This window comes from Eurosta solidaginis, chromosome 1, assembly GCF_040869045.1.
Source record: "Eurosta solidaginis isolate ZX-2024a chromosome 1, ASM4086904v1, whole genome shotgun sequence".
In the NCBI taxonomy this organism is placed as follows: domain Eukaryota; kingdom Metazoa; phylum Arthropoda; class Insecta; order Diptera; family Tephritidae; genus Eurosta; species Eurosta solidaginis.
In genome coordinates this window covers 271,392,527-271,417,983 of record NC_090319.1, presented here as the reverse complement: position 1 = coordinate 271,417,983, position 25,457 = coordinate 271,392,527, and the positions used below count along the sequence as shown (strand labels likewise).

The window sequence follows — 25,457 nt, the reverse complement described above, 5'->3', positions numbered from 1 at the left end:
GCCTGTTCATTTCCCTCATGTTCCTTATACCCAGAAATCCATCAATTCATCTGTATAAATACATTTGGGTATATTACCATTTCTATTTCGAAAGCGGCTCACCTGATTTAGGTGAAATTTGACATACTCTTTTGGAGGGGCTTGAAAAGGGACATCGGACATCTCGTAAGATTTAGGAAACATGCACAGAAATTTTAACCAGATAGCTCATCAATGCACTATTTTTAATACGACTATTAGAGACATGCACCCGCAGGCATGGAAGGTATCAGAAATTTTTTTAAGTAGTAGAATCAAATAAAGGTTTATGCGCAACTATGTGACAACTTAAAGTTGTATTTCAGGTCCAGATGGCAAACTTTTGGGGCCATGTCAAGACTAAGTCTCAGTCGAGATCACTTTGCTAACTTTTTGGGCTCCTTTTGTGGTGTAATCGGGATCATTCCCACTAAAGGGCAAACACTTCTTAAAATGGCAGGAATACGCCTAGTTTCTCCTTGCTATCTAACGGACAACTTCACGTTGGATGATCGTGAATATGAAAAGACAGTAATATTTTTATATGTTATTTACAGAGATGATTTTCAGTAAAATAAAAAATCATTTCTGATGATTTATGGTCAGTGTATTAATTCTAATTATTTTATTTTAAAAGGCTTTAAGAAAATATTTAAGAAAACAATAATTATAATTCGTTCTACTTTTCTAGACGTTTGGATGCTTTTCAAGCATCCACAATAAATTGTACTTACTTACTTAATTGGCGCTTAACCGTCTAAACGTTATGGCCGTCCAACAAGGCGCGCCAGTTGCTCCTTCGCTCCGCCTACCGGCGCCAATTGGTCACACCAAGGGAGTTTAATCGTTTTCCACCTGGTCCTTCCAACGGAGTGGAGGCCGCCCTCTACCTCTGCTTCCATAGGCGGGTTCCGATAGAAACACTTTCTTGGCCGGAGCAACATCTTTCATTCGCATAACATGGCCTAGCCAGCGCAGCCGCTGATTTTTAATTCGCTGGACTATGTTGATGTCTGCGTATAGCTCGTACAGCTCATTATTAAATCTTCTTCGCCATCGCCAACGCGTAGAGGTCCATACATCTTTCGAAGAACTTATCTCTCGAACACTCCCAAAGCCGCTTCATCTGCTGTTGTCGTGGTCCATGCTTCTGCCCCATATAGCAGGTAGGGTACGATAAGTGACTTGTAGAGTATGATTTTCATTCGCCGAGAGAGGACCTTACTTTTCAATTGCCTACCTAGGCCAAAGTAGCATTTATTGGCAAGATTGATTCTTCGCTGGATTTCAGTGCTGATGTTGTTGCTAGTGTTGATGCTGGTTCCCAAATAAACGAAGTCTTTTACTATTTCGAAATTATAGCTGTCAACAGTAGCGTGGTTGCCAAGGCGCATATGCGCTGACTCTTTGCTCGATGACAGCAGGTACTTCGTTTTGTCCTCATTCACCATCAAACCCATCTTTACCGCTTCTTTTTCCAGTTTGGAGTAAGCAGAACTAACAACGCGGGTGTTTAGGCCGATGATATCAATGTCATCAGCATATGCCAGCTAGTATAATTTTCTCCAGCATCAAATTAAAGAAATCGAACGATAGGGGGTCACCCTGTCTGAAACCTAGTTTAGTTTCGAATGGCTCGGAGAGGTCCTTCCCAATTCTGACTGAGCTGATGGTGTTGCTCAACGTTTTGCACAGCCGTATATGTTTTGCGGGGAAACCAAATTCAGACATAGCGGCATATAGGCAGCTCCTTTTCGTGCTGTCGAAGGCGGCTTTAAAGTCGACGAAGAGGTGATGTGTGTCGATTCTTTTTTCACGGGTTTTTTCCAAGATTTGGCGCATTGTGAAAATCTGGTCGATGGTAGATTTACCAGGTCTGAAGCCGCACTGATAAGGTACAATCATCCGGTTCACGGTGGGCTTCAATCTTTCGCACAATACACTTGAAAGAACTTTATATGCGATATTAGGAAGGCTGATTCCACGATAGTTGGTGCGTTTTGCAGTATCCCCCTTCTTGTGGACTGGGCAAAGAACACTTAGATTCCAACGGGCATGCACTCTTCCGCCCCTATTTTGCTAAGAAGCTGCTGCATGCGCCATACCAACTCCTCGCCGCCGTACTTGAATAGCTCCGCAGGCAATCCGTTAGCGCCCACGGCCTTGTTGTTTTTCAATCTGGTTATTGCTATTCTACTTACGTACTTACTTACTTAATTGGCGCTTAACCGTCTAAACGGTTATGGCCGTCCAACAAGGCGCACCAGTCGCTCCTTCGCTCCGCCAGCCGGCGCCAATTTGCTATTCTAACCTCGTCATAATCGGGCGGGGGACATATATTCCATCATCATGGATCGCGGGATCGGGTTCTTCATCTCTGCGCGGTGAATTGCTGCCTCCATTTAGGAGAACAGAGAAGTGTTGCGTCCATAATCTAAGCACTCTCAGGACATCAGTTACAAGGTCGCCGTTTTCGTTCCTATAGGAGTTTGGCCCGGTCTTAAAACCTTCCGTCTGTCGCGATATTTTTTTGGTAAAATTTTCGGGCGTTATTCCTGGTGGCTAGCAGTTCAAGCTCCTCACACTCACGCCTTTCTGCTTCTGCTTTTTTCTTCCTGAAAAGGCGTCCCGCTTCCTTTTTCAACTCACAATAGCGTTCACACACTCCTCTTGTCGCGCTCGCTTTTAGCGTAGCCCTGTAGGCAGCGTCTTTTCTTTGAGTTGCATTCGTACCAGTTGTATTTTTGTGGTCGCAGGTAACCAATTTTTTCCTCGGCGGCAACACGAAGTGCTTTGGAAATATGCTCGCACTGCTCCTGTATTCCTTCACGATGAGTTGTGCTCTCAGAGAGCAGGTGTGAGAGTCGAGTTGCGAAATCATTGGCAGTCTGTTGTGATTGAAGCTTTTCGACGTCTAGCTTTCCTTGTATTTTTTGCTCCTTGGTTTTAGCCGCGTTGAGGCGGGTGCGTATTTTGGCTGCAACGAGATAATGGTCCGAGTCGATGTTAGGTCCCCGGATCGTGCGCACATCTAAAACACTGGAGGCATGTCGTCCGTCTATCACAACGTGATCGATCTGATTGCGAGTATTTCGATCAGGAGACAGCCATGTAGCTTGATGTATCTTTTTATGCATGAACCTCGTGCTGGATATGACCATGTTTCGAGCACCGGCAAAGTCAATCAGCCTCAGTCCGTTAGGAGAAGTTTCATTGTGTAGGCTGAACTTTACGAGTGTAGGTCCAAAAACATCTTCTTTGCCCACCCTGGCGTTAAAGTCACCAAGCACGACTTTTATATCGTGACGAGGGCAGCGCTCGTCTGTGCTTTATAATTGTTCATAAAAAGTGTCTTTCACCTCATGGTCTCTCTCCTCTGTCGGCGCATGGGCGCAGATGAATGATATATTAAAAATTTTGCTTTTATTCGGATAGCGGCGAGACGTTCATCCATAGGTGTGAACGCCAGAACTTGACGACAAAGTCTCTCTCCCACCACGAATCCGACGCCGAAGCTGCGCTTATTCGTGAGGCCACTCCAACAGATGCCACAATTTTTGATCTTCTTTCTTCCTTGCTTCGTCCAACGCATTTCTTGGATGGCGGTGATGTCAGATTTTGCTTTGACGAGGACATCAACCAGCCGGTCATCTGCACCAATCCCATTCAGGGAGCGCAAATTCCAGGTACATGCCCTCAATGCATTGTCCTTCAAACGTGTGCCATGGTCATCATCAATAGAGAGTGCATTTATGCGAGGCTTGTTGTTATATTTCATTGGAGTATGGTTTTACGTGGCGGGTCCCAAGCCCAGCGCACAACCCGCTCAGCGGGGGTGAAAATATTACTTGCTCCAAGACAGACGCCCGCTTGCAGCCGCACCTAGAGGTGTACAGACGCTGCCGATGAGATCTCCCACGGCTAGCCCTTTCAACCGATTATGTCAGAGTGGCCTAGCCAGGTTGTCGCCTTCTCACATTAGCTCACCGCTAAACGGATGTTTAGCGGCTACCCAGAGGATACTTGGCCGCAAGCGACCGGCAGTAGTGAGCTGCTTGAACCGCATGCAAAAGAATCGCTCTGGCCATTCCCAGGTGAATGGCGGTCAGAAGCTTTCCCCACTTTCGTGGACTTCTACACACGGCTCCACCCTCCAATAAATTGTAGGACAATAGAAAAAATTCAAGTTTTTGTCTTATTTATATCGACCTTAAAGCTTCTCAAAGGAAAATCAAAAATAAACCTTTTTGTATCAAAGAAAAATGCATACGAATTTCTATTAAATTATTTTCCTTATTTCTTCCACGCGGGGGTAGCATTGCGTAAAATATAGTTTGACATAAAAACGAAGTTACATTGATATAAACATACAAGCGAAGCTAATATAAGCCTGCAAAGAAATGTGGAAATACGACCGATTTTTGTGTACAAAAATAATATCTTACTATTATAATTTAAAACAAGCAGCATTTTAACAGGCTCATAAAATATCAACAATTAAACTTCTCTTTGTAGCCACTCCAGTCTGCATGCACAATTTAAACGCATTTGCTTCCCTTCCCTTTGGAGAATTAAATTTTTTTTATTTTACGCATATTTGCAGGTGTTTATATATAACCAGTTGAGTTTAACTATAATTTTTATATGCCACTATTTTTCTGTGTCCATTGTTTGCTGGTTAATTGTCTCACTATCTGGTACATACTTCGTCCTGCTAATTGCCTTGCTGGTGTTGTTGTGATGGATCCCAGCATAAAATCCACTACTAATGACATAACGAAAAAATTGCCTGTACAACGTAGCCAATACGTATCTACTAACAAAAAGTATTAAAAAGTTTTGTATTGCGCGGCAAGCAGAAAAGTGTGCACTTAAATACTGTCAATGTAATAAAATCACTGGCTTTAATGTCTCGTTAAAAGATCATTTACTGTGAAAAATTACACTTTTTTACTACTTAGTTTTATAACAACTTTGTGTACTATGAAGTTTGTAAGCTTTAGCGTTGAGCCACAAATGTGTTCAGTTAGATTAAAGTGAGTTTAAAATTGTTTTACCATTAATTTGCAATTGTTTGGAAATAATGGTAGCAGATATTAACTCTAAACTGCTTTTACGTTATGATTTTCGAACGCTAATGTTGGCTAAATTTAAAAGTCGCCAATTTAAAACTCGCAGTAAGCAAAGAAGGTCACTAAGATTCTTAAATTCGAACTTTTTCAAGTATATATTGCAAGTATCTTTGTATGATGCTACAGTCCATCTGGCACCGTTACGCAAATCTCTTTGAAATTTACAAATCATGCGTTTTGGAATATTCACAGAAGATCAATGTGGATTTTGAAAATCAATTTTAATACTTGTTATAAATTTGGATTAACTAATTCTGGTATTCAATACGAAGAACCTCCCTCTGTGAAATACCAAGGGAGATCAAGTTTTCTTGGTGAAGATTTGCCCCTTCATATGCTTCCAAATACGGTTGCCGATAGGAATACTGTCTGTGCCGATGCTTCTTCGTGCCTTCCCTAGCATTGACCTAGCAGTTGATATCATGGAGAGGACCATAAATCGTCGGCAGGACTTTTCTATGATTCTGACCCATACTATGATAAGCAAAGTCCTAATCTGAACCGCCATACAGTCACTAGGGATCTTAGATTTCTTTTATTCTCTTATGGTATTTTTGAAGTACGCGGCCCTGAGAGCAACTGGGTAATGTAGAGGTTTATCTGACCGAAGTCCCTAGTGCTCCATTGTTTAACAACAGTGTAAAGTCTTGCCGTATACCGGTTTTTCAAAACCCATTACATACATATTTTTTACGTTTCTTTATTCCCAAACCTCCTTCTTTCCCAAAATAGGGGGGATAGGGTCTGTTCCAGTGAACACTTAGAACTTTTTTCGCTTGCATTCGGCTGTTTTTATGTTAACAACCAGACAGCCTTAGGTACCTTGCAGTCTTAAACAAATACTTTGAATAGTATGCTTCTTATCATGAGGAATATGAAATTAATAAACAGGCAGCCAAACAGAAAACCTTGAAACCTTAAGAAACTTTTCTACATACTAATATTTGTGGCTTTTCCGGCAATAGAAATTTTTATGTATTTGGTCTTTGGATCAAATTTAACTCAATGTTAACAAACTATTTTTTTAATAGAATAAGAGTGGAGTTCCTTGTTAAACAATCATATTTATGGAATTCCTTTTAACTAAGGGTTTTAAATAATACATTATATAATGTATATCATACTGCAGTCAAATTAGACCCGAAGATCTTCAGTGACGATAATTTCGAAGAACTTGTAAGGGTTAAAAACATTTGAATACTATTTAAACTCATTATACTCCCTATTAACTCTAAATGATTACTTGATAACTAATCTAAATCCATAGAATAAAAACCTGTATTTACTCGAATTCGATCTCACGGTCTTAACAACAATAGTTTTGTAATAATAATCGATCGTTATGCCTTAGCTACGCGCATAGACCCATTTTCATTTTCCTCCATCGTGAGTACTCATTTTGCATTAAATTTTTAAAATAAATTTAAACTGTATCTCTACTAACAAAATTTCATAAGCTCTCATTATGCTGTGTAACATCGAGGAACAAGCTTTGAAATTTTTCACAAAAAGTAAGGATCGATATACAAGGTTTACCTTTGTTAATTTTGGTAATAGCGTTTATTTTTATTACTGTAAAATAATAATTTTCTCGAATAAATAATTTATAAGATGCCTCCATTTTTCCGGAAAATTAATTACAAGAAAATTAAAAATGTTTCTTTTGTGTTTTTCTCTATTTTACTTCATTCTGGACAGAAAAAAAAAATGGGACTAATAGCCACTTTCTCACTTATAAGCGAATTCTAATACTTGAATAGAATTAAACAACACTTTTTTATATATCTTTTTTTAACTTATAGCTATAATGTTACAAAACTAACCCACTTATTTAAATATTTTTTTATTTAATAACCACCTACTTATATAAAACACTTTTTATATTCTCATAGCTTATTCTATATACAATCAATTATTATTTGTTTTTTTTTTTTTTTTTACTAACTGCATTCTAACATTTTATCAATTAATAAAACACATACTTCTTCATACAAATAAATTAAACAAAAGATATATCTGTAACTGAATAAACATACGTATTTATAAATAGAAGAAAAAAAAAACAATTTTCTTAAAATCAACACCTTCTATTTTCACTACAACAACTGAGCTTTTTCCCTCTTTGCAAATCTTTAACATGTGTGTGTGTACTATCCACTATCGCTATTATCACTACTATTAACTGACTACATTTTCAATACTCTTTGCTACTACTTTTGCTATATACCACTCACTTTCCTACTCTTGAAAAACTACCAAGCGCTCAAAACATTTGTGCTAGCCACAGGCCACCAGAGGTGGGCCAAAAGGCTTTTATACCAAAAAAAAAAAAAAAACACTTTACAGCAAAGGTATACGATTTAAACTGCATGAATGCATTGAGTGCATGGACAAACAAAAACAAAGTATACGATTTCTCTTCATATAAATATTTTCTTGCTGTGCTCTATACGACACACTTACTATGCTCTTTTGTATAAATGTATGCAAAAACAAAAATATTTTTTTTAAATAAAGTACACCACATTAAAAAAGAATATTTAACATTTTTTAGTATTAAAAAAATAAAAAATTATGAACACAGTATTTGCTAGAAAAACAACAAATATTAGAACATATTTTGTTAACTATATAGTATTGTAGTCTATCCTACAATAACACGCTTATTTATTGCTGTTTCCATTACTCAATTTCTTCTTACAGAACTGAAAAATCAAATAGAAACGCAAGTAAATGAGCTAAAAACTCAAATAGAGGGAAAATGTGTCATGCAGTGATCATCATATGATTATGAAAAAACAGAAAGATATATATATATATATATATTATACCTACACATATATATATATGCATAAATATATATATAAAAAAATATATATAGCATAAATAACAACACAAATCAATAAATGAAGCCATTGCAGTAAAATAAAAAAAAATACGCAGAAAAACAAACCAACATTAAATAATTGAAAGCATACTTAATAACGGTACTCAAAATTCAACAACAAAAACAGCAAACAATACTTACCAAACTTTCCCACTATTCAACATAATAAAACAAAATTCAAAACAAACAATTATATATATGCATACATATTAAAACGTCAAGCGCAGAGAGGAAGACAGAAAGCAGCATAAATATGAAGTAAACAAAAAAGGACATATAAAAACAAACAAACAAAAAATTCTGGTAGTATATGATAAAAAAATATATTAGCATATATAAACATATACACAACAACAAACATATATAGCAAAAATATAAAATAAAATGCATACTTATATACAAGCTTATAAACTAAAAAAAAAGTAATAAATAATTAGTTGATTAAAAAAAAGTAATTCAATAAATTATTTAAAGATAATTTCAACAATTTAATAAAAAAACAAACACTTTACATTAACGTGAGTAAACACTTATTTATATATAAATATAGTTTAAAAAAAATATATATATAATAAAAATTCAAGCGCAGAACAATGCAATACATCCAAACTGAATAAAAACGTACACAAACTGATTTATAAATTAAAAGAAATACAATGCAACGTACATACATACGTGGAAATGTACATACATACATAGAATATATTGGAAAAACAAAATTAAAAACAAAATCATGAAGAAAACACAGCCTAAAAAATTAAAAGAAAAGCTAATATCTTAGCGAAAAATTTTATATTTATTAAAAAAAAAATATATATTTACCTAAGAATTATAAAAAAAAATTAGTTATTTAGCAAAAATAACAACAACAACAAACGTAGGCAATAACAACATGCTATACAAAACCCCGACTACATAACTTTGTTATATAGTATAATAGCAATGATATATTAAAATACAAACAAATATGATATAGTTAATATATAAACATGTAAATTCAACACAAGTCGAATATATATGAAGTGACACACAATGCTGGAAAAAAATTACTTAAAACAAAAACACTGTCAAGCACACAGTGCACAACGCAAGCACGCGTCTTTCATGCATAAGTGCGCGGTGCCAAATCAACAGCGCAAACAAATAATTGCGGCAGCACACAGCACTACTGGACGAGAGATTGACGCATAACTTAAGGTTCATATTATACGACGCGACATGTAGCGACACGTTCCGAAAAAATATTCGCGGCATTTTTGCCTAATTTGTCAACTTGGTCGTGTCGTGTCGTACGACTGTCGCTAGATGTGCAAGGTTCCATAAGAATACATGCAAAGAATATTTTGTCGCTACATTTCGCGTCGTATAATGTGCATGAACCTTGAGGTTGCACGAGTAAGAGGGTTGAGTACATGCGCGACAATAACAAAGCAACAACAACAGCGAGTTGCATGAGGAAGAGCGTCGAGTACATGCACGCCAAATAACAACGCAACAATAAAAGCGTATCATAATATGCAACTTAACGCGTTTCCAGAGAGCAAGCAGTAAACTCAACGCAAACACTTGATATATATATAATACACAAGCAGAATAAACAAGTAATAAAGTAGTAAACAGAAAAATAAGCAAAGAAATGAGAGAGAGATTAGAAAGAAAAAGAAAGTAAACCTAAAATCGAAAATGCCTTCAAAATTTTAATAAAATATTATTAATATATGATAAATAAATTAAAAAAAAAAAAACACTATGATTTATTCCAACATGTACGTGAATTTTGGCATACAACAACACAATAACACAGAGTTAATATAAACAAAAATAAAAAAATAAAAACAATACATATTTAGTTAAATCTTAAAATAAATAAAAAATAATAAAACCACATTAAAATACAGGAAGAAGTTGAGCAAAAAGTGGCACACAATTCATTACAAACACAGGAAAAGTATATAAACGAACAACAAAAATTTAAATGAAAAATAAAAAACTTTACTCAATATGTCTCTACATTTAATAAACCTATAATCTCAAAACTTTGCTCCGTTTATTAAGACAAATTCAAAAAAAAGCTTATTATATACTACTTCATATGTACTCTCAACGAACTTCACAAATCGACTTCACGTGTATTAAAACAAAAACGTAAAAGAGACCTACCATAATATATTTCTCAAAAAAAGTGTTGCTCCCTGAATTTATCTTATAACATATACAACATATTTTTGTATGGATCATACATGCATATACGTATTTATACTAAAGTAAATATATATGTATGTATGTAACCACCAATACAAACTTACAAAAACAACGTTGCTGCATCTTGATTGTAAAAAAAGAAATTTGTATGCAAAAAAGCAGTTTGAATTGCATTAATTATGAATTTAGTTAAACGAATTTTAGTTACAAAATCAAACAAAAACAAACAAAATTATGTTTTCTTATTGACAAATTAAATAGTATTTACATGAAATCCACATTCTATGAGACACAAATTTCAACGAAAAAACAACTGGCTAATCTTTTCAATTTCTTTCTTTTACTCGATTACCCCCTCAAATAAATTTGCAAAATAACACTCACAATGAGCCCAAAATCTATGAGATTATACAGTACAAACGATGAAAACAGCAAATGTAAGTAAAACTCAAGATTTTTCATAAACTACTCGTATACTAACATATTTATAATATTAAGACCCGGTTTTTCAGTACAAGTTCAACTTGGCGAGTCAGTGTAACTAAGCTCAAAGCGGCCAATCTGGCACCGTTAAACTCTAGTTAGCCTATCAGCTATTTAGGCTTGCTCCAACAAGCATTTGGGTAGCATTAAAGCTAAATTTTATAACTAACATATTTTTAAAATCTCAATGGTTGTTCCGAAAGAGTGGCTCAACTTGAGAATCATAGCGATCTCAGCAAAAAACGGAATTTTTCGTAAAGAAAAAATGCGTAATTAATTTTTTTATTTACACATAACGTTTCATTACTGCTACCAAACAGCTATTTTTTTATCACTTTAAACTGCTGCTGGCTTTTGTGGTACGCACTTGGGGAAGTTTTTTTTTTGTCAACTCCACCTCAACTCTATATTTAATGTAGGATATCAACTGGTGAAATGTGCTGGATATTCCTTTAAAAACTGTACATTTATTTAAGGTTGGAATGACGTTGGAGATCTACTAAAGAGCTATAAATTTCACAAAATTTTGTAAAGATGATGTTGGATATCAACTCTAGAGCTAGATGTATATTTCTCGAGAGCTGGAGAAATATTGTTTCCATGTTTGTTGGATAAACAAAATCCACCTGTTTCCGTATCAAAAAATTATCTAGTTAATACAAAAACCAATGTTACCGCACAAAAAAACCTACCCCAAAAGCGGCCTTAAACTATGACCAACAAACTGCAGTTTAACTGGAATTTAAATTTAGCTAGAGTTTAAGCAAACTTAGTTTAAGCTTAACTTAACCAACTACTGAAAAACTGGGCCTAAGTACTTACATATACCGCACCGTAGTATTTTGCTAGTAATTTTATAATTTTGATTCTTTTTTACCAAACTTTTTTTTTTTTTAATTTTCGAAATTTTTTTATAATATTAAAAATACCATACAATTGCATTTGTATATATAGAAAGCCATATTAGGATTAGCACACAAATTTATATGCATATATGTATGTATATGTCATAAATATTCAACACAAAAATAAGTATGCATATCTATCACTAGATTTTGAGATACCAAACCAAGGTCAAAGTCATTTGCTTACACATAAATACTATTCACTATTTTAAAAATATTGAAATAAAACTACTTGATTTTTTAAACCATTTCGTGAAAATTAAAACAAAAACACTTGCACGTTCTTAAAAACTTTCAAGATAAAACTCACCAACGAATATTGGCAAAAAGTAATCACCTTCTTAAAGAGTAAACTATAGTCGATAACATCGCTAGTTTTACTATCGTAACCGACTTGCAAAAGAACTGTCCCATTAAGTCTATGTATACATATTTGCCAAAAGTCAAATTTCAAATGAAACGTGAACAAAATATCTATTAACCCATTTGCGCTCTCTGTACCATATAAAGGACACCAATACAAGCTATGCCTAAAACTCTGCTACGACTTTTATAACAAAACTATTTAGATGTGCAGCCACCTTGTAATATTATCTTCATTTTGCCTAAGATTACAGATAAATTGGCATAACATCTGGCTCCAGATCTTGACATTTGCACATGCAGTTTTCACATCGGAGTTAGTCAGAAAAAAAATTTGCGATTTTTCATTAATATATTGGAATTACCATTTAAATATTCATAATTTTAAAGTGTAAAAAGACAAAGCTAATCTTATTTAGTGCGGTGAGTGTAAATGTTTGTGATTTGTAGGATTTAGGAAATCATTTTGTCAACTGTGGCTCTCTTAGTACAATGGGCACATGTGATATGTATATGATGAACGTTTTCTTTTTTTAGGATCTGGAAGAAAATGTTGAAATTCAAAAGTGGAAACAGTTATTTGGGTCTTGAAGAAGCTGTAAACGCTTTTATGGAGGAAGAAGATGACCATGAATATGACATCATTATATTGCCGCCAGATCTTCATGAACTAACCGACGAAGAAAGTGATGAAGAGGATTTGCAAACGTCAACTTTACCAACAGACATTCCTGGGACTATTGAGGTCATGCACCGTAATGCGAATTTTGATGACGATTCTGAATGGGACGATAGTGATGACGAACCCTTTTGTAGCAAAAGAAGACGTTTAAATCCGTCTGACTCACGGCCAAAATGGAAAAAATGCACGCCGTCTTACTCCTCCCAGTTTATGAATAATGATTGCTCATCGCGAAAAGTCGAAGTTATTGAACAGCTACGTAACCTTTCGCCGGTAGAGCTTTTTGAAAAAATATTTGATGAGGAGGTACTCCATTTGATCAAGAAGAACACTAACCTGTATGCTGCCCAAAATAATAAGCATGACTTCGTACTGGACGATGATGACCTACGGATATTTTTGGGTATCCTAATACTATCTGGCTATCATAGACTACCACGTGAGCGCCAATATTGGAGTTATGACGAACATCTTGAAGTTTCTATTGTGTCGAACTGTATGTCACGAAAACGATTGATAATAGCCTCTCAACTACTTCCAATGATAAGATGTTCAAAATTAGACCCTTGTGTGACCTATTGACTCAAAAGTTTTGCCAGAAGGGGATATTTCATGAGGACATTTCGATCGACGAATCAATGATAAAATATTATGGCCACCATCCCTCTAAGCAATTCATTCGAGGTAAGCCAATTATATCCGGTTACAAAAACTGAGTAGCAGCCAGATCTGATGTTACTGCTATGTTTTTGATGTATATTGCGGAAAAACAACTGTCACCTCAAAAGAACCTCTTGGCCATAGAGTTGTCAAATCGTTGTTACTAAAAATGCCTTCGATACCTGAGGAACATACAATTTATTTTGACAATGTTTTTACTAATTGTGATTTACTGCGAGACTTGAAAGAAACTGGATATAAAGCAACTGGAACAATGCGTGAAAATCGCACCATCGGTGAAAGATATGAAAAAGTCACCTAGAGCTGAGTTTGACAACAGATTCGATACTATGAACGAAATATTGGTCGTAAGGTGGAAAGATAATAGTGTGTGCACAATAGAAACCAATTTTGATGCAATTGAACCTATGGTTAAGGTAAAACGCTGGTGTTCACAGAATAAGAAAAAAGTAGATGTGAGTATTCCATACTTGATTCAAAACTACAACAAAGGAATGGGCGTTGTTGATGAAATGGACGGATCTATTTCTCTGTACCGCGTTAGTATTCGTGGTAAAAAATGGTGGTGGGTTATCTTCACATACATGCTTGATATGAGCATATCTAACGCTTGGCGTCTACAGGCACATTGCGTGGAGCTACCTTAAGAACCGTAACGTCAACAAAGCTCGTCCATCCGGCTCTATCGTAGCAGGTCCAAACAGGAACAACGGACATAACAGCTAAGATGTGTTTTGTGTCATACGCGAATAAAAAGGCAATGTACAGGATGCCAAAAAACATTATGCATTGACAAAGAATGTTTTAAAATATATCGCTTATAAGTGCCCTCTGTACTAAATAAAGTACACCCTCAAAAGTCAACTTTTATCACTTTTTCGTAAATTTGTAATACTAAACTTAATTAAAGTGATTTGTCAGATGACAAAACTGCAAATAAATATAAAAAAATGCTAACGGTCTTTGTTTGGGCGCAAATGGGTTAATTGCAAAAAGAAATTACAAGGAAATGGTAAACATCACTCTTTATACAGTAGAAAGACAATGTAACTTCCCGTACATCGCGATAAGCAGTGTTGGTTCCTTGATTGCGTTGACTAGCAAACGATTCTAGCATTAATGAGCGTTATCGTGAAGAATGCAAACTTCTACATATCTCTTGCCTCTCACACAGACGTTAGGCCCGAATACATTAGGCTACCGACTACAACGACAGAACAGAAAAGCTTGAGAGGACTGTAGTCCTCTACTTGATTACATTGACTTTGGTATTCCCATATATAATTCAATTATATCAAACAATAATCAAAAATCTAGAAATAATGATGCAAATGATGATTTTGATTGTTTTTAGCAACTGCTTCTTCTTCCTGTAGGGTTGTTAAAATTAGAATAAGATTTAACTTGTAGACGGCTTGGTTGACCATGAGGACCTCATATAGACTGAATGTGCCCATAGTGAGAACATGTGTAAAATATATTTGACAAATATCGCTTTGCTGCCGCTGTCGTCAATGTAATCAGCGCCAATTTTCAGTGTTGAGCACTTTGGCTCCTTTTTTTGGAGAATAAATACAAATTCCCTTACTTTAACACCCTAGTGAGAGTCTTCAAATTATGAATTAAAATTATACGTCGTGCGTCAACAAAAAGCCTTAAGCGCACAATACCCAATCTGTGTCAAATATAAAAGCCTTAACCAGCGCGAAGCAAAACGTTAAAAAAGTGTGATAATCACAACTGAAATATGTGACCCGGTCTATGAAAAGGTGGCTTATGACTCAAAAAAAAAGAAGAGCACAAACGTCCTGAAGGAATGCATTGTTTATCTTAAACAGCTATTTCTCGCAATTTGTTCTTTGAGTCATAAGCCAATAGACCGGGTCACATGCATCAATTTAGAAGAGAACCATTGCTGGTATAGCTAAGTGGATGCTCTTTGAAAAGGAACATTCTCCTACACCAATTACTATAAACGCCGTAATCTCTTTGCATATGTTCTTTGAATTATTAATTAGTTTGTTATCATAGTGGATCTAGCAAGTTGACACATGTTGACATGGATTGAGTACCCCAAATTTTAGTCACTTTTTATCACAGATATGCCTTACCTGGAGTAGACTATCGGCATCAACCTCCAGGGGGCAATTTTTTGCGGAATGCATAAAATTATGACTCATCGCACAATATGCCCGCCAAGGCATTTCCTAATGTCATTGAGACAGACAAAAGTTTGTGAGACTGTGCGGTATAAAGTGGATGGACTGGGGTGCGCGGGAAAATCAAACGCTTCTCTCGACGTTTCGTAAAGGCAGACACCATCTTAAGATAATACCAACTGTTCCATTTTCAGCAGAGATTTTGTATGACTATATGGTTTAAAAAAGAAGAGTAAAAATGTTATGTAGAAAGAAAGGGCGTTCTTCAACCGAGTCCAAAGCTTGAGCGTTCTGAAATAAATTTTTCTTCAACCGAGTTCAAAGCTTGAGCGTTCGGAAATAAATTTGTTTGGGATTTCTTCAAACTAATTCATAGATAAAGAGTTTTTCAACTGGCGTCGATTTAGTTTAGACAGCTTTGGCCATATTTAGTATATTTGAGGTCATATTGAACTGGCATTTTCACTTATGTCTGTCTTATATTATACATGTATCATTAAAACGATTATCGCTGAGAAAAAAACCTCCATTAGACGGAGAATTTGTTAGTGGTGTACGAAAAACTATATACCCACTTAATTCCTTCAAATATGTTGTCCAATTTTCTCAATTTTCAATATGCTCGTATGAGTCACGTATGACTCATTGGCCGAAAAATTGCTTAAATCTTCAAAATATTTCCGTTTTCCCTTTTCTCGCATTCCTTGGTTATCTGATGCAGACGCTACCCTCAGTGCAAAATTTAGCTTGCAAAGTTAAGCATCGACTAAACCCGCTTACTCTTTGCATAGCCAGTCAATTTTTCCTTGTTCAGAGCTCGTACCATATGTTCTTTTGCAAGTCAGTAAAAAAAAAAAATTGTGCTCATAAGATTAACTGGCAAAGATCTTACACTCACTCTCATTGTATGATAAAATCGATTGTATTTCGATTGTTGAGATAAAGTTATCTCTATTTGACTGACATCGGCGGCTGAGTGGAATATCATTTCTATCTAGGCTTTTATTTCAAAAACATGCCAGGTCAGAATATTGTTCAAAAACGCAGCCGAAAAGACAGCCGAGTTAGGATGATTTTCCACACAACAGTCGATATGCCAATAGACGATAGTTTTCTTCGGAGCATAGCTCAACCCGTGTCATCATTACGCTGCACTACCTATGCCTTAGTTTAAATTGATCTGATGATATCTCATTCACAAAACAACACATTATCATTAGATAGTTATCCAGCAAAAAAAAAATTTATAGAAAATATGTATGTACGTATATTTAACAATTAAACAATTTATAGTTACAATTCTGTTACTGCCAAACATATAAAGCTCTTAACACACACGCCTGTAGTGCAGCAGAATGTAAGGCGTATAAATAAGGCTGGAGCGAATGTTTCGAATGCAGCAAGAAAACAGATTTAAGCATATTTGTGATAGATAATAGCAGAACAACACATCCAACGAATCAAAAATTGCACCATTCAATAAGACCCCACTTATATTAGCTAAGTTTTTGAAAACCAGTTTAATTCAAGCAAGCAAAAACAAAAAGTCTTAGAAAATTCAACACCGCCAGCAACCCATATTAATTAAGATAATTATTTATTGGTCGTGTTTTTTTTTTTTTTTTCAATGTTGTAATATATTTCATGTCTAATAGTAATATTAAAATAAAATAATGTATACGTGTATTTATAAATATATATATGATGAAAAAAAAAATTTTTTGAATTTTGTAATTGCAAACAATGAAAAAAGTGCATAATAAATAATTCAATACATCAAAATAGTTAGGTAGTAAGTGTGCAGGTGTTAAGAGCAAAATTGTAGCTGTGATAGGTTTAAGTGAAATTTCTTGTTAATTTTCCACAAAAAAAAGAGTTAGGTGTTTATGTATAAATTAGTAAAGAGTAGCATACATTCGGAAAGTAATTGAAAATTCTTGCATTACATTTGCTTAGGACATTCTAAATTTCATTGATCCTTCAAAGTCTGCTTTCTTAAGCGAGAAAATAATAGCCGTGGTTTTTTACACGCGTATACGTTTCGTTTGCGCGTGAAAAAAAACGTCTATCCTCGCTTAGATAATGCTTAGGAGACCCATCTAGCGGCTGTGGTTAAACAACTAGCTACAGCAACAGGGTGTACCCAAAAGTGGAGACAAAACCCTCTGTTGTATTTCTGTGTATAACATATAGCTGAATCAGTTGTGATAAATAGTGGGCGCGCATAAAATATATAAAATTAGTGCAGAGGGTGAAACATAGACACATATTTCAGTTACATCTGAGTATAATGCGTATTGAAATTTTGTAGTACTAATTTTATACGTAGCAATTTCAGAGGTGTATTTAAAGTTTGTCACTTAGTAGTCCATATAAAGTTTAAGCGTAAACGTATATAGATGAAAAAAAAAAACACAGCTAATATTAGGCTGCCACAAAGACACACAACACTTGTTATAGGTAACATATACTGAACTGCGATGAAAAGCGAGAAACAGAAAAGATTTTACCTATACATTACTTTTTCCTGCGAATGAATCTTTCGATGACTTTTTTAATATGAATATAGTTAAATGCACGCAGCTTATGCATAGATTCTAATTTCGCCTTTACAAGAGCTAGCTTACCTTTACTAACCTCTTTGCACTAGATTATGACCTGCGGACATTTTTTAAGTCGTATTCTGGAGACGTTCCGAAAATTTTCCTATGGTCAGATAAATCACAATACTTTTGTCAAAAATGAACGAAAAGAGATTTTGATGCCCACAGCATGGCAGCGGGTTCTTATGGAACTTTAATGCTACCTTAGAATCACGCGTGTATGAAATTTCACAGATTCACTGCAAAATTTACCGATTTATCTATTCACATATTAGTTATATATTTCGAGCTTGAAATGATCTTAGAAAGATTTCTTTGAATCAAATTGTGATCGAAAAAATATACTGAGATGTAGGAGTGCAAGCATACTTAAGTAAGTGTTCTTCAAAATAAAACATTCGTAATTGTCATTTAGACAGGCCACAGTTGCCACCTTATGAGAGTGAGGTATAAATTAAAGCAATCTTCAGCAAAAAAAATGGATATCATTTCTTAAATTTTCTAAACACCTGCAATTTAATATTATACCAACCGATTGTATTTGAAAGGACATAGCAGAAATATTCCGCTGTGAAATATCAGCCGGAAATTCGAACAAAGTAGTAGCGTAGGAGTAGCACATCTCATCTCGAATTTTTTTGATTACGTTTGATGATATATGAAAAATTCATAACCACTTTAATTCTTGATTATTCTTGGAAAAGGTAGAATTTAGTTCCCAGCAGGAAAATAGGTTAAACCTTTTAGGTAAATTTACTTCGTTAAAAAATAAATGCAATTCTGCATCCTTTGGATGAATATATTTTGCACAGCTGGTTGAATTGGAACGATTTGATGCAACTATTCATCCTTATGACGTATTTTATACGTATTTTGTATTAAACCCATATAATTTCAGTTTAGTGCAACTTTACATCGACTTGGAAGAACTAGTTTCATTAAGAGGTTCAGTGCACGGTATAATTTAAATTTGGTGGAACTTTGCATCCATTGGTTGCACTACTTTTTAACTGACAATGTTTGAAGCCTTTATTCATTTGATGAATTTTATGCATTTTTCGTAAGAAGCCCATATAACTTCACGACAAAACAACAATGACGAAAAAAAATTCGAGTTTTTGATTTTATGCGTGTTCTAAAGTTTAGTTTATATACTTATTAATAAATTGTCTAAGGCTGTAGCACCAAACCAATAATCGCCCCGTTTCATAAACAACGAATATTCTACTAAATTTTTTCATTAAACTATATATACGTATGTATGTGTTTGTGTAGTATTAAAAAAAATTAACTTTTTCACTCACCAACTCGCACATTAACATAAAACTTTTCATATACATATAAGTAAGTAAGTAAGTACTCACACACATATCAATTTTAGTAGTTTTTTACAAAGCGAAACTAAACAACTACATTTATAATATGTATTCTATTCATTCATATTTTATTTTAGATAAACAATTTTTGTAAATTCGAAATTATATTGCAATTTGCAATTCATTCGCATGTTGGTTTTTGATCCATTTTTCACATTAACAAATAAAAAAATAAAAATCTCATATTTGTATGTATATATAATTTGAATCATTTAGCAATGTTATATTACTTATTCGTATGCATTTATATTATATACATACTAACACTTACATAAAAATATTTACATACAAATATCTAAATGTCACTTACTATCTCTTCTTTCTCATTTTCTTTCTATTTCTATTTCTCTCTCTTTCTATTTTTCTTGCTGTCTCTTTTTATTGATTGTTTTACAAACTCTATTTGTAAAAAAATAAACAAACAAAAAAAAGCACAATAACAAAAATAAAAATAATATTTTTGTATAATTAAATGTTTTATAAATAAATGTGTATTTGCTTGCCGTTAAACACTTAATTTATCTTAAGGAACATAAATTATTAGCTTCACACAAATTGTACCAAAAAATTAAAAGGAAACCAAGAATTTTCTCCAATTTAGTAATACTTTACATAAAAACGAGAATAGCTCTATAAATATCATTTATTATGCACATATGTATGTATAATTGTTGTAATGAGTAATAAATAATTTCGTCGACGTACACCAAACAACAAATACAATAAGTCACAACTAACAACAACCACAAAAGTCACATCATCAAGTCTTACAAGCCACCAAAAGCTGGACGAGCTGACACGAAGTTCTGTAAATTCGACATACTTAATCTGGTAACCATTGTAACAACAACTATACATGAAATAAGTGAAGACGATTTATGAAATATAAAAACAACTTACATACAAATTTTTTACCCATACTAAAGGGAATATGTGCATATATTTGTATAAGTTTATATGTTATTGGTGTTTGTATGTCAGTGTTAACAATAAATTTAGGCGGTAATTATTTCCCTCAAAATTTTGAGATCGGCTAAGAGAATTCATACTTTGAAAGCTCTTAAAAGCATACTTTACGCAAGCTTACATACTCTCAGAGGTTTTTTGAATTTGCAAATTATTTTAAGCGTTACGAGCTTTTGCAATGACTGGTTTATACAAAATAGATCAAAGCTCATAACAGCTTCGCTTCTACGACAAATAATTTTGCATTGTTTTCGTTGAATGATTTCATGCATAGGTGAGCTTTAACAAATGGAATTTTTTGTGCTACAAACTCCAAATTTCATAATCAGACTCGAAACAAATATAACCGCTCCAAGGAATGTACGTGAGAGGGCGTCACGAAAATAGTATTCAAACTTGTTTCCAAGAAATTTAGGTTTATATTTTTTTAATTCATGTTAGTAATAACAAAAATGTTAAAAAGAATATGCCAATATGAGATTGCCCTAGAAGAATGCTTCTAGCAGTTCCTCAATTTAAATACAGAGATGTAAAATAATAATTTGATTATTTATCTAACAATTATTTGGTACTACTAACGACACGTTTGCACTATGGGCTGTTTTACTTTATTCCTAAAAAATATTTCAAATGAACCAGTTCGAGCCACTGCAGTATGCTCAAATCAAACCAACTGTATCAAATTAAGCCAAAGAACCTTTTTTTAAGGGGCGCACAGAATCGAACCAAGCCTCTAGCCATTCTGTAAAACCAAATCCGTGCAGAACAGTTGTCGATTCCCACTTCTATCAATAGTTGTGCTCCCTTGGCCCGAAATATATATACCATATGGGTAAAAGTTCTAAACTTACGCTCTTTTAACAGCAAACTGGTTTGTTTTTCTCGAATACAGCAATTTCCCTTTCTCACAAAAAGCTGTCGGCGTTCAATAAGGTTCAAGCTGGCGAGAACTAATGCCACACCCAAATTACTCTCAAATTTTTTAAGCCCGAGTGTTTAAGTAAAGAACAAAGCATATATTTTATTAGCCGATCTCGAATGCAAAATGAACGAGCGCATAAGAAAATAATGGCTATCCTAAAAAGTTCAATTTGTACCAAACCAAAGCTACCTCGTACCAAAACTTGTCCTTGTAATTGAAAGAAGCTGTTCCCTACAATATAAATTGAAGTTGTTGAGACATTATAGAGGCTAAGAAAACAAATATTTGCTGAAAATAAAAAAAAAGTATATAATATGGTCTGCGAAATCACAGAAACTTAAAAAAAAAACATTATTCCTATTTCTTGGAAGGAATGTTTCAAAAACGAACTTCAAGCCAAAACCTTCAATTATTCTTGTATTACAAAAGCAAAACTGACATTTTTATATAATGTGAACTAGAGTTTCGGGTTTTGATTATCAGTAGCTTACACGCCGCTTCAAGAGCACTCATTAGTCTCAAACCTGATGCAGTTTTAGCTATAGATTGAACAACATGTTAGCATTATACAGTTGCCACACATTTATGTCATCGGTCCCTTGTGGGAACCCAGCGTAGACATAGGTAAGTGTGACGACTGGTAGAAAACATGTTAACTAAGGAGCAGCTCACTTCAAATACAAGATATACAATACAGCTGGTAATACAGCGTCTAGAAGACAAATGCGCAGAAAATCAGAAATTAATGGTTCACATAGTAGTTCTTGTTTAGCAGATATAGAATTCGATCCATACCGATACAATTCTGTTACTCTGGCTCTTTGCCTTTTGTAGCAAATCGAATTTGAATTTTAGAAATTTCAATTTTCTTGAGATAATATTTTGTGGCAATTATGTTGGCTTCATCACTTCTCCCCTCTCAAACATCAAAAATTTTATTCTATGAGCCAGATCGTAAAATATGTGCAGTAAACCCCCTCAGAAAATACATCGCAGTCTTTAAGCATTAATTTAGTACTCATTTATTGTGAAAACCCACTTCTTGAGTGATCTACAGTTACAGTCTATGTTGAAAAATATTGTGTTATTTGAAAGCTAATTTACTTAAACACATCTGTTTTACAATTCTGAGACAAAAATTAACAATTCAAGAATGCAATGATGATCCAAGAAACATGTTCCATAGAGCATACTGTTGTACAAATACAGTACAACAACAAGTTGTGAGAAAAATTTGTGCAATTTCTTAATTAAAATGTATGTTAGTTTAGAAAATTGTTTAGGTAAAATTAGTTTTTAACTATTATTATTGTTAAAACACAAACTGTTTGTTATGTTTCATTAAATATAAATTGTTATTTAGTTTGATAAATTAAAAAAGTATATTTATTAAAATAAAGTCAGTTGTCTAAGTTAAAAACTACATAGTTTATCACTTACGCCCAACAACAAACATTCCAAAAAACAAATAAAACAAAACTTATCAAACACAAAAATTAAAATTATATAAAATAAAATACACCCACAATCGTATACCAATGGGGGGAATAGGCAGAAAATTACTTACAAAAAACATTAATAAACTTAATTTTGTAATAAATACTTTGTACATTTTTTATATGCATTTTTGTTTTTTCTTAATTTACTTATTTTTTTTGCAATGTATATATTGACGAATATTTTGCCCTCTTATCTAAGAAATATATAGATTTACACAGTCTATTAGTGTTAGTAGTAACAAGTAACAGAAAAAAATTTGTTTGATGTTTTATTGTTTTTTTTTTTTTTTTGTTTGTTCGCAAGAAATTCATAAAAATACATTTTTTTTTTTATGTAAGAAATTTAATAAATTTTTTGTAGAGAATTTATCAAAAACAATTTTAGTTTCTTAAAAATTATTTGTTTATATATACTTGTTTTGGACAAAAGTCAGCAGTAAACTATTTTTTTATTTCTTAAAATTTTTTTATTTGTAAAAAATTTAACATAAACCATATTTGTTATTTCTTACATTTGTTCTGGAAGAGATTTAACAAAAAAAATCTTTGTTTGTTAAAAAAAAATTTTTTAAGATTTTTTTTTTTTAAGAATTAAATTTTTTTTTTTTTTTGATTTTCAAAAGTATAATTTAAAATTTCCGAACATTTAAGTTTAATTTTTTTATATATTTATTAACAAAACTTCTTTATTTGGCTTGTTTTCTTACTTTAATTTACTATCACGCGTACCGTTGAAAATTTTCCCCGCTTTTGCCTTTGCCTCAATAGACAATTTTTACTATGCATGTATATTTGTCACTGCAACAGAAAGAAATAAAATAAATAAATAAATAAAGAAACCTTATATCTGTATATATTCATTGTATTGTATTAACTAATACGGAATTCTATAGAACAATATTTAGAATTGTTGTTTATGGCTTTGTGATGTCATGTCGATATTTTATATAATAAAAATATGTGAAGTATAAACAAAAAATCAACAAAAAACAAACAACATATACCTTAACAAATCCAACGAATTCAGAGAAAAATCCCACAAGCTATATGGTACTTAAAAACATTAACCAAATTTTCTGCAGCTTTATATAAATCTTTAAATTGTTTTGCTAGTTCTAGCTTTTTTTTAATAGACAGTTTAAAGCTTGAATATAAACATGCTCATAAAATAAATAACAAATTGTAAATAGTTTAACTAACCTCCTTCCGTATTTTATTACCAGTAATACAAATTTTTCGTCATTCAACGATTTCCACTTAACACAATTTTAAATCCCATTCAAAATATCCTTATTAACAAAAGAAATATGAAATGTTTCAATGAAAAAATATTGACATACTTTCAAATCTAATTAGACAAGCATCTTAACGACTCCTGCTGCTTACTAGTTTATAATTTTTTAATAGATAATTTAAACTCTCCTGCAATTTATCAAAATCTTATGAATCTAACTTTCGTAATAAAAAAATAATTGCAAGTCCTTAGTAAATTAGAAAATGTATCTAAAACAATTACGGCGATTTAGCAGAAAGAAATTAAAAAATACTCGTTTAGATGTATAGCAACAAATAAGTAAACAAGTTCTAAACTGATTTAGTATAAAAGAAGCAAATGCTGAGTTAAAAAAAAAAAACAAAAAATATTCGTAACACTAGAACACACACAAAGAAACAGAGCATTTGAGAAAAAAATTTGAGTTAACAAAAACAAACACAAAATAAAACTATCAAACTAACTGCGAATGTATGTAAAATAGCAAAAATTGGAATGCACGAAGCGCGATAAAAACAAGAGTATACATGATAGTTGAAAAGAAAGGAAATTAAAAAACAAAAACATAAACTACCAAAGAGCATGTTGCAAACATAAAAACAATGACTTGCAAACATACATGCAAAACAAAATCATATACAAAGTAAACAAAACAAAAAGCAGAGAAGAAAAAAGTACAGAAAAAAACCAGAACACACCAAAAACAAATTTCAAACTTGAATGAGACCAAAATTATAAACAACAAAAAACATTTATATACACCAAACATACACTTATATATTATACATTATGTTGCGTTAAGTGACAAACATTTAAGACAAATGCAAAAAATATAATAAATTTAAAAAACAAAAACCAAAGAGAAAACCAAAATAATGTTACATTTATTAAATTGTTACTTTGAAAATTTGACGAATGAAAAAAGTAAAAAAAAAAATCAAATAAATAAAAATTATATTAACTTAAACAAAAAGCTACATGTTGTTCTTTTATTTCTTGTTGTCTTAGTAATTTGCTATTTACTCTCTAGCTATCTCTTTTTAATATATTTTTAAATATGCGCTCCATAAGACATACACTTCCACCAACAAGGCAACAAATCTTCTTCTACTTAGTAATCTCGTCATCACAGTCGTTGGTTTCACTTACACAACAAATCCAAAGTTTATAGAAATGCATATAAAACATTATAATTTTTAGAGGTTGGCTCGTAATATCACTGTTACTCACACTCAAGCGACATAATATTGGTGATGGTGTTGCTTAAGGAAGATGTGACATCATGCTCAAAGATGATGTTTCAAAG

At 33.1% G+C, this 25,457-nt stretch overlaps 1 protein-coding gene across 10 annotated transcripts in view; it reads left to right on the top strand.

The window, feature by feature from the left end:
* Positions 1-25,128, top strand: part of cpx (complexin) — an 818,351-nt gene extending 793,223 nt beyond the window's left edge. For 8 of the 10 annotated variants that reach the window (XM_067760772.1, XM_067760773.1, XM_067760776.1 and 5 more), the window contains 2 exons: positions 7,854-10,676; positions 19,924-25,128. In XM_067760772.1, the coding sequence (XP_067616873.1) occupies positions 7,854-7,927 (74 nt within the window). In that variant the 3' untranslated portion in view covers positions 7,928-10,676; positions 19,924-25,128. The remainder of the gene's footprint in view (positions 1-7,853; positions 10,677-19,923) is intronic. The other 2 variants (XM_067760774.1, XM_067760771.1) reach the window with 2 other exon arrangements.
* The last annotated feature ends 329 nt before the right edge of the window (positions 25,129-25,457 follow it).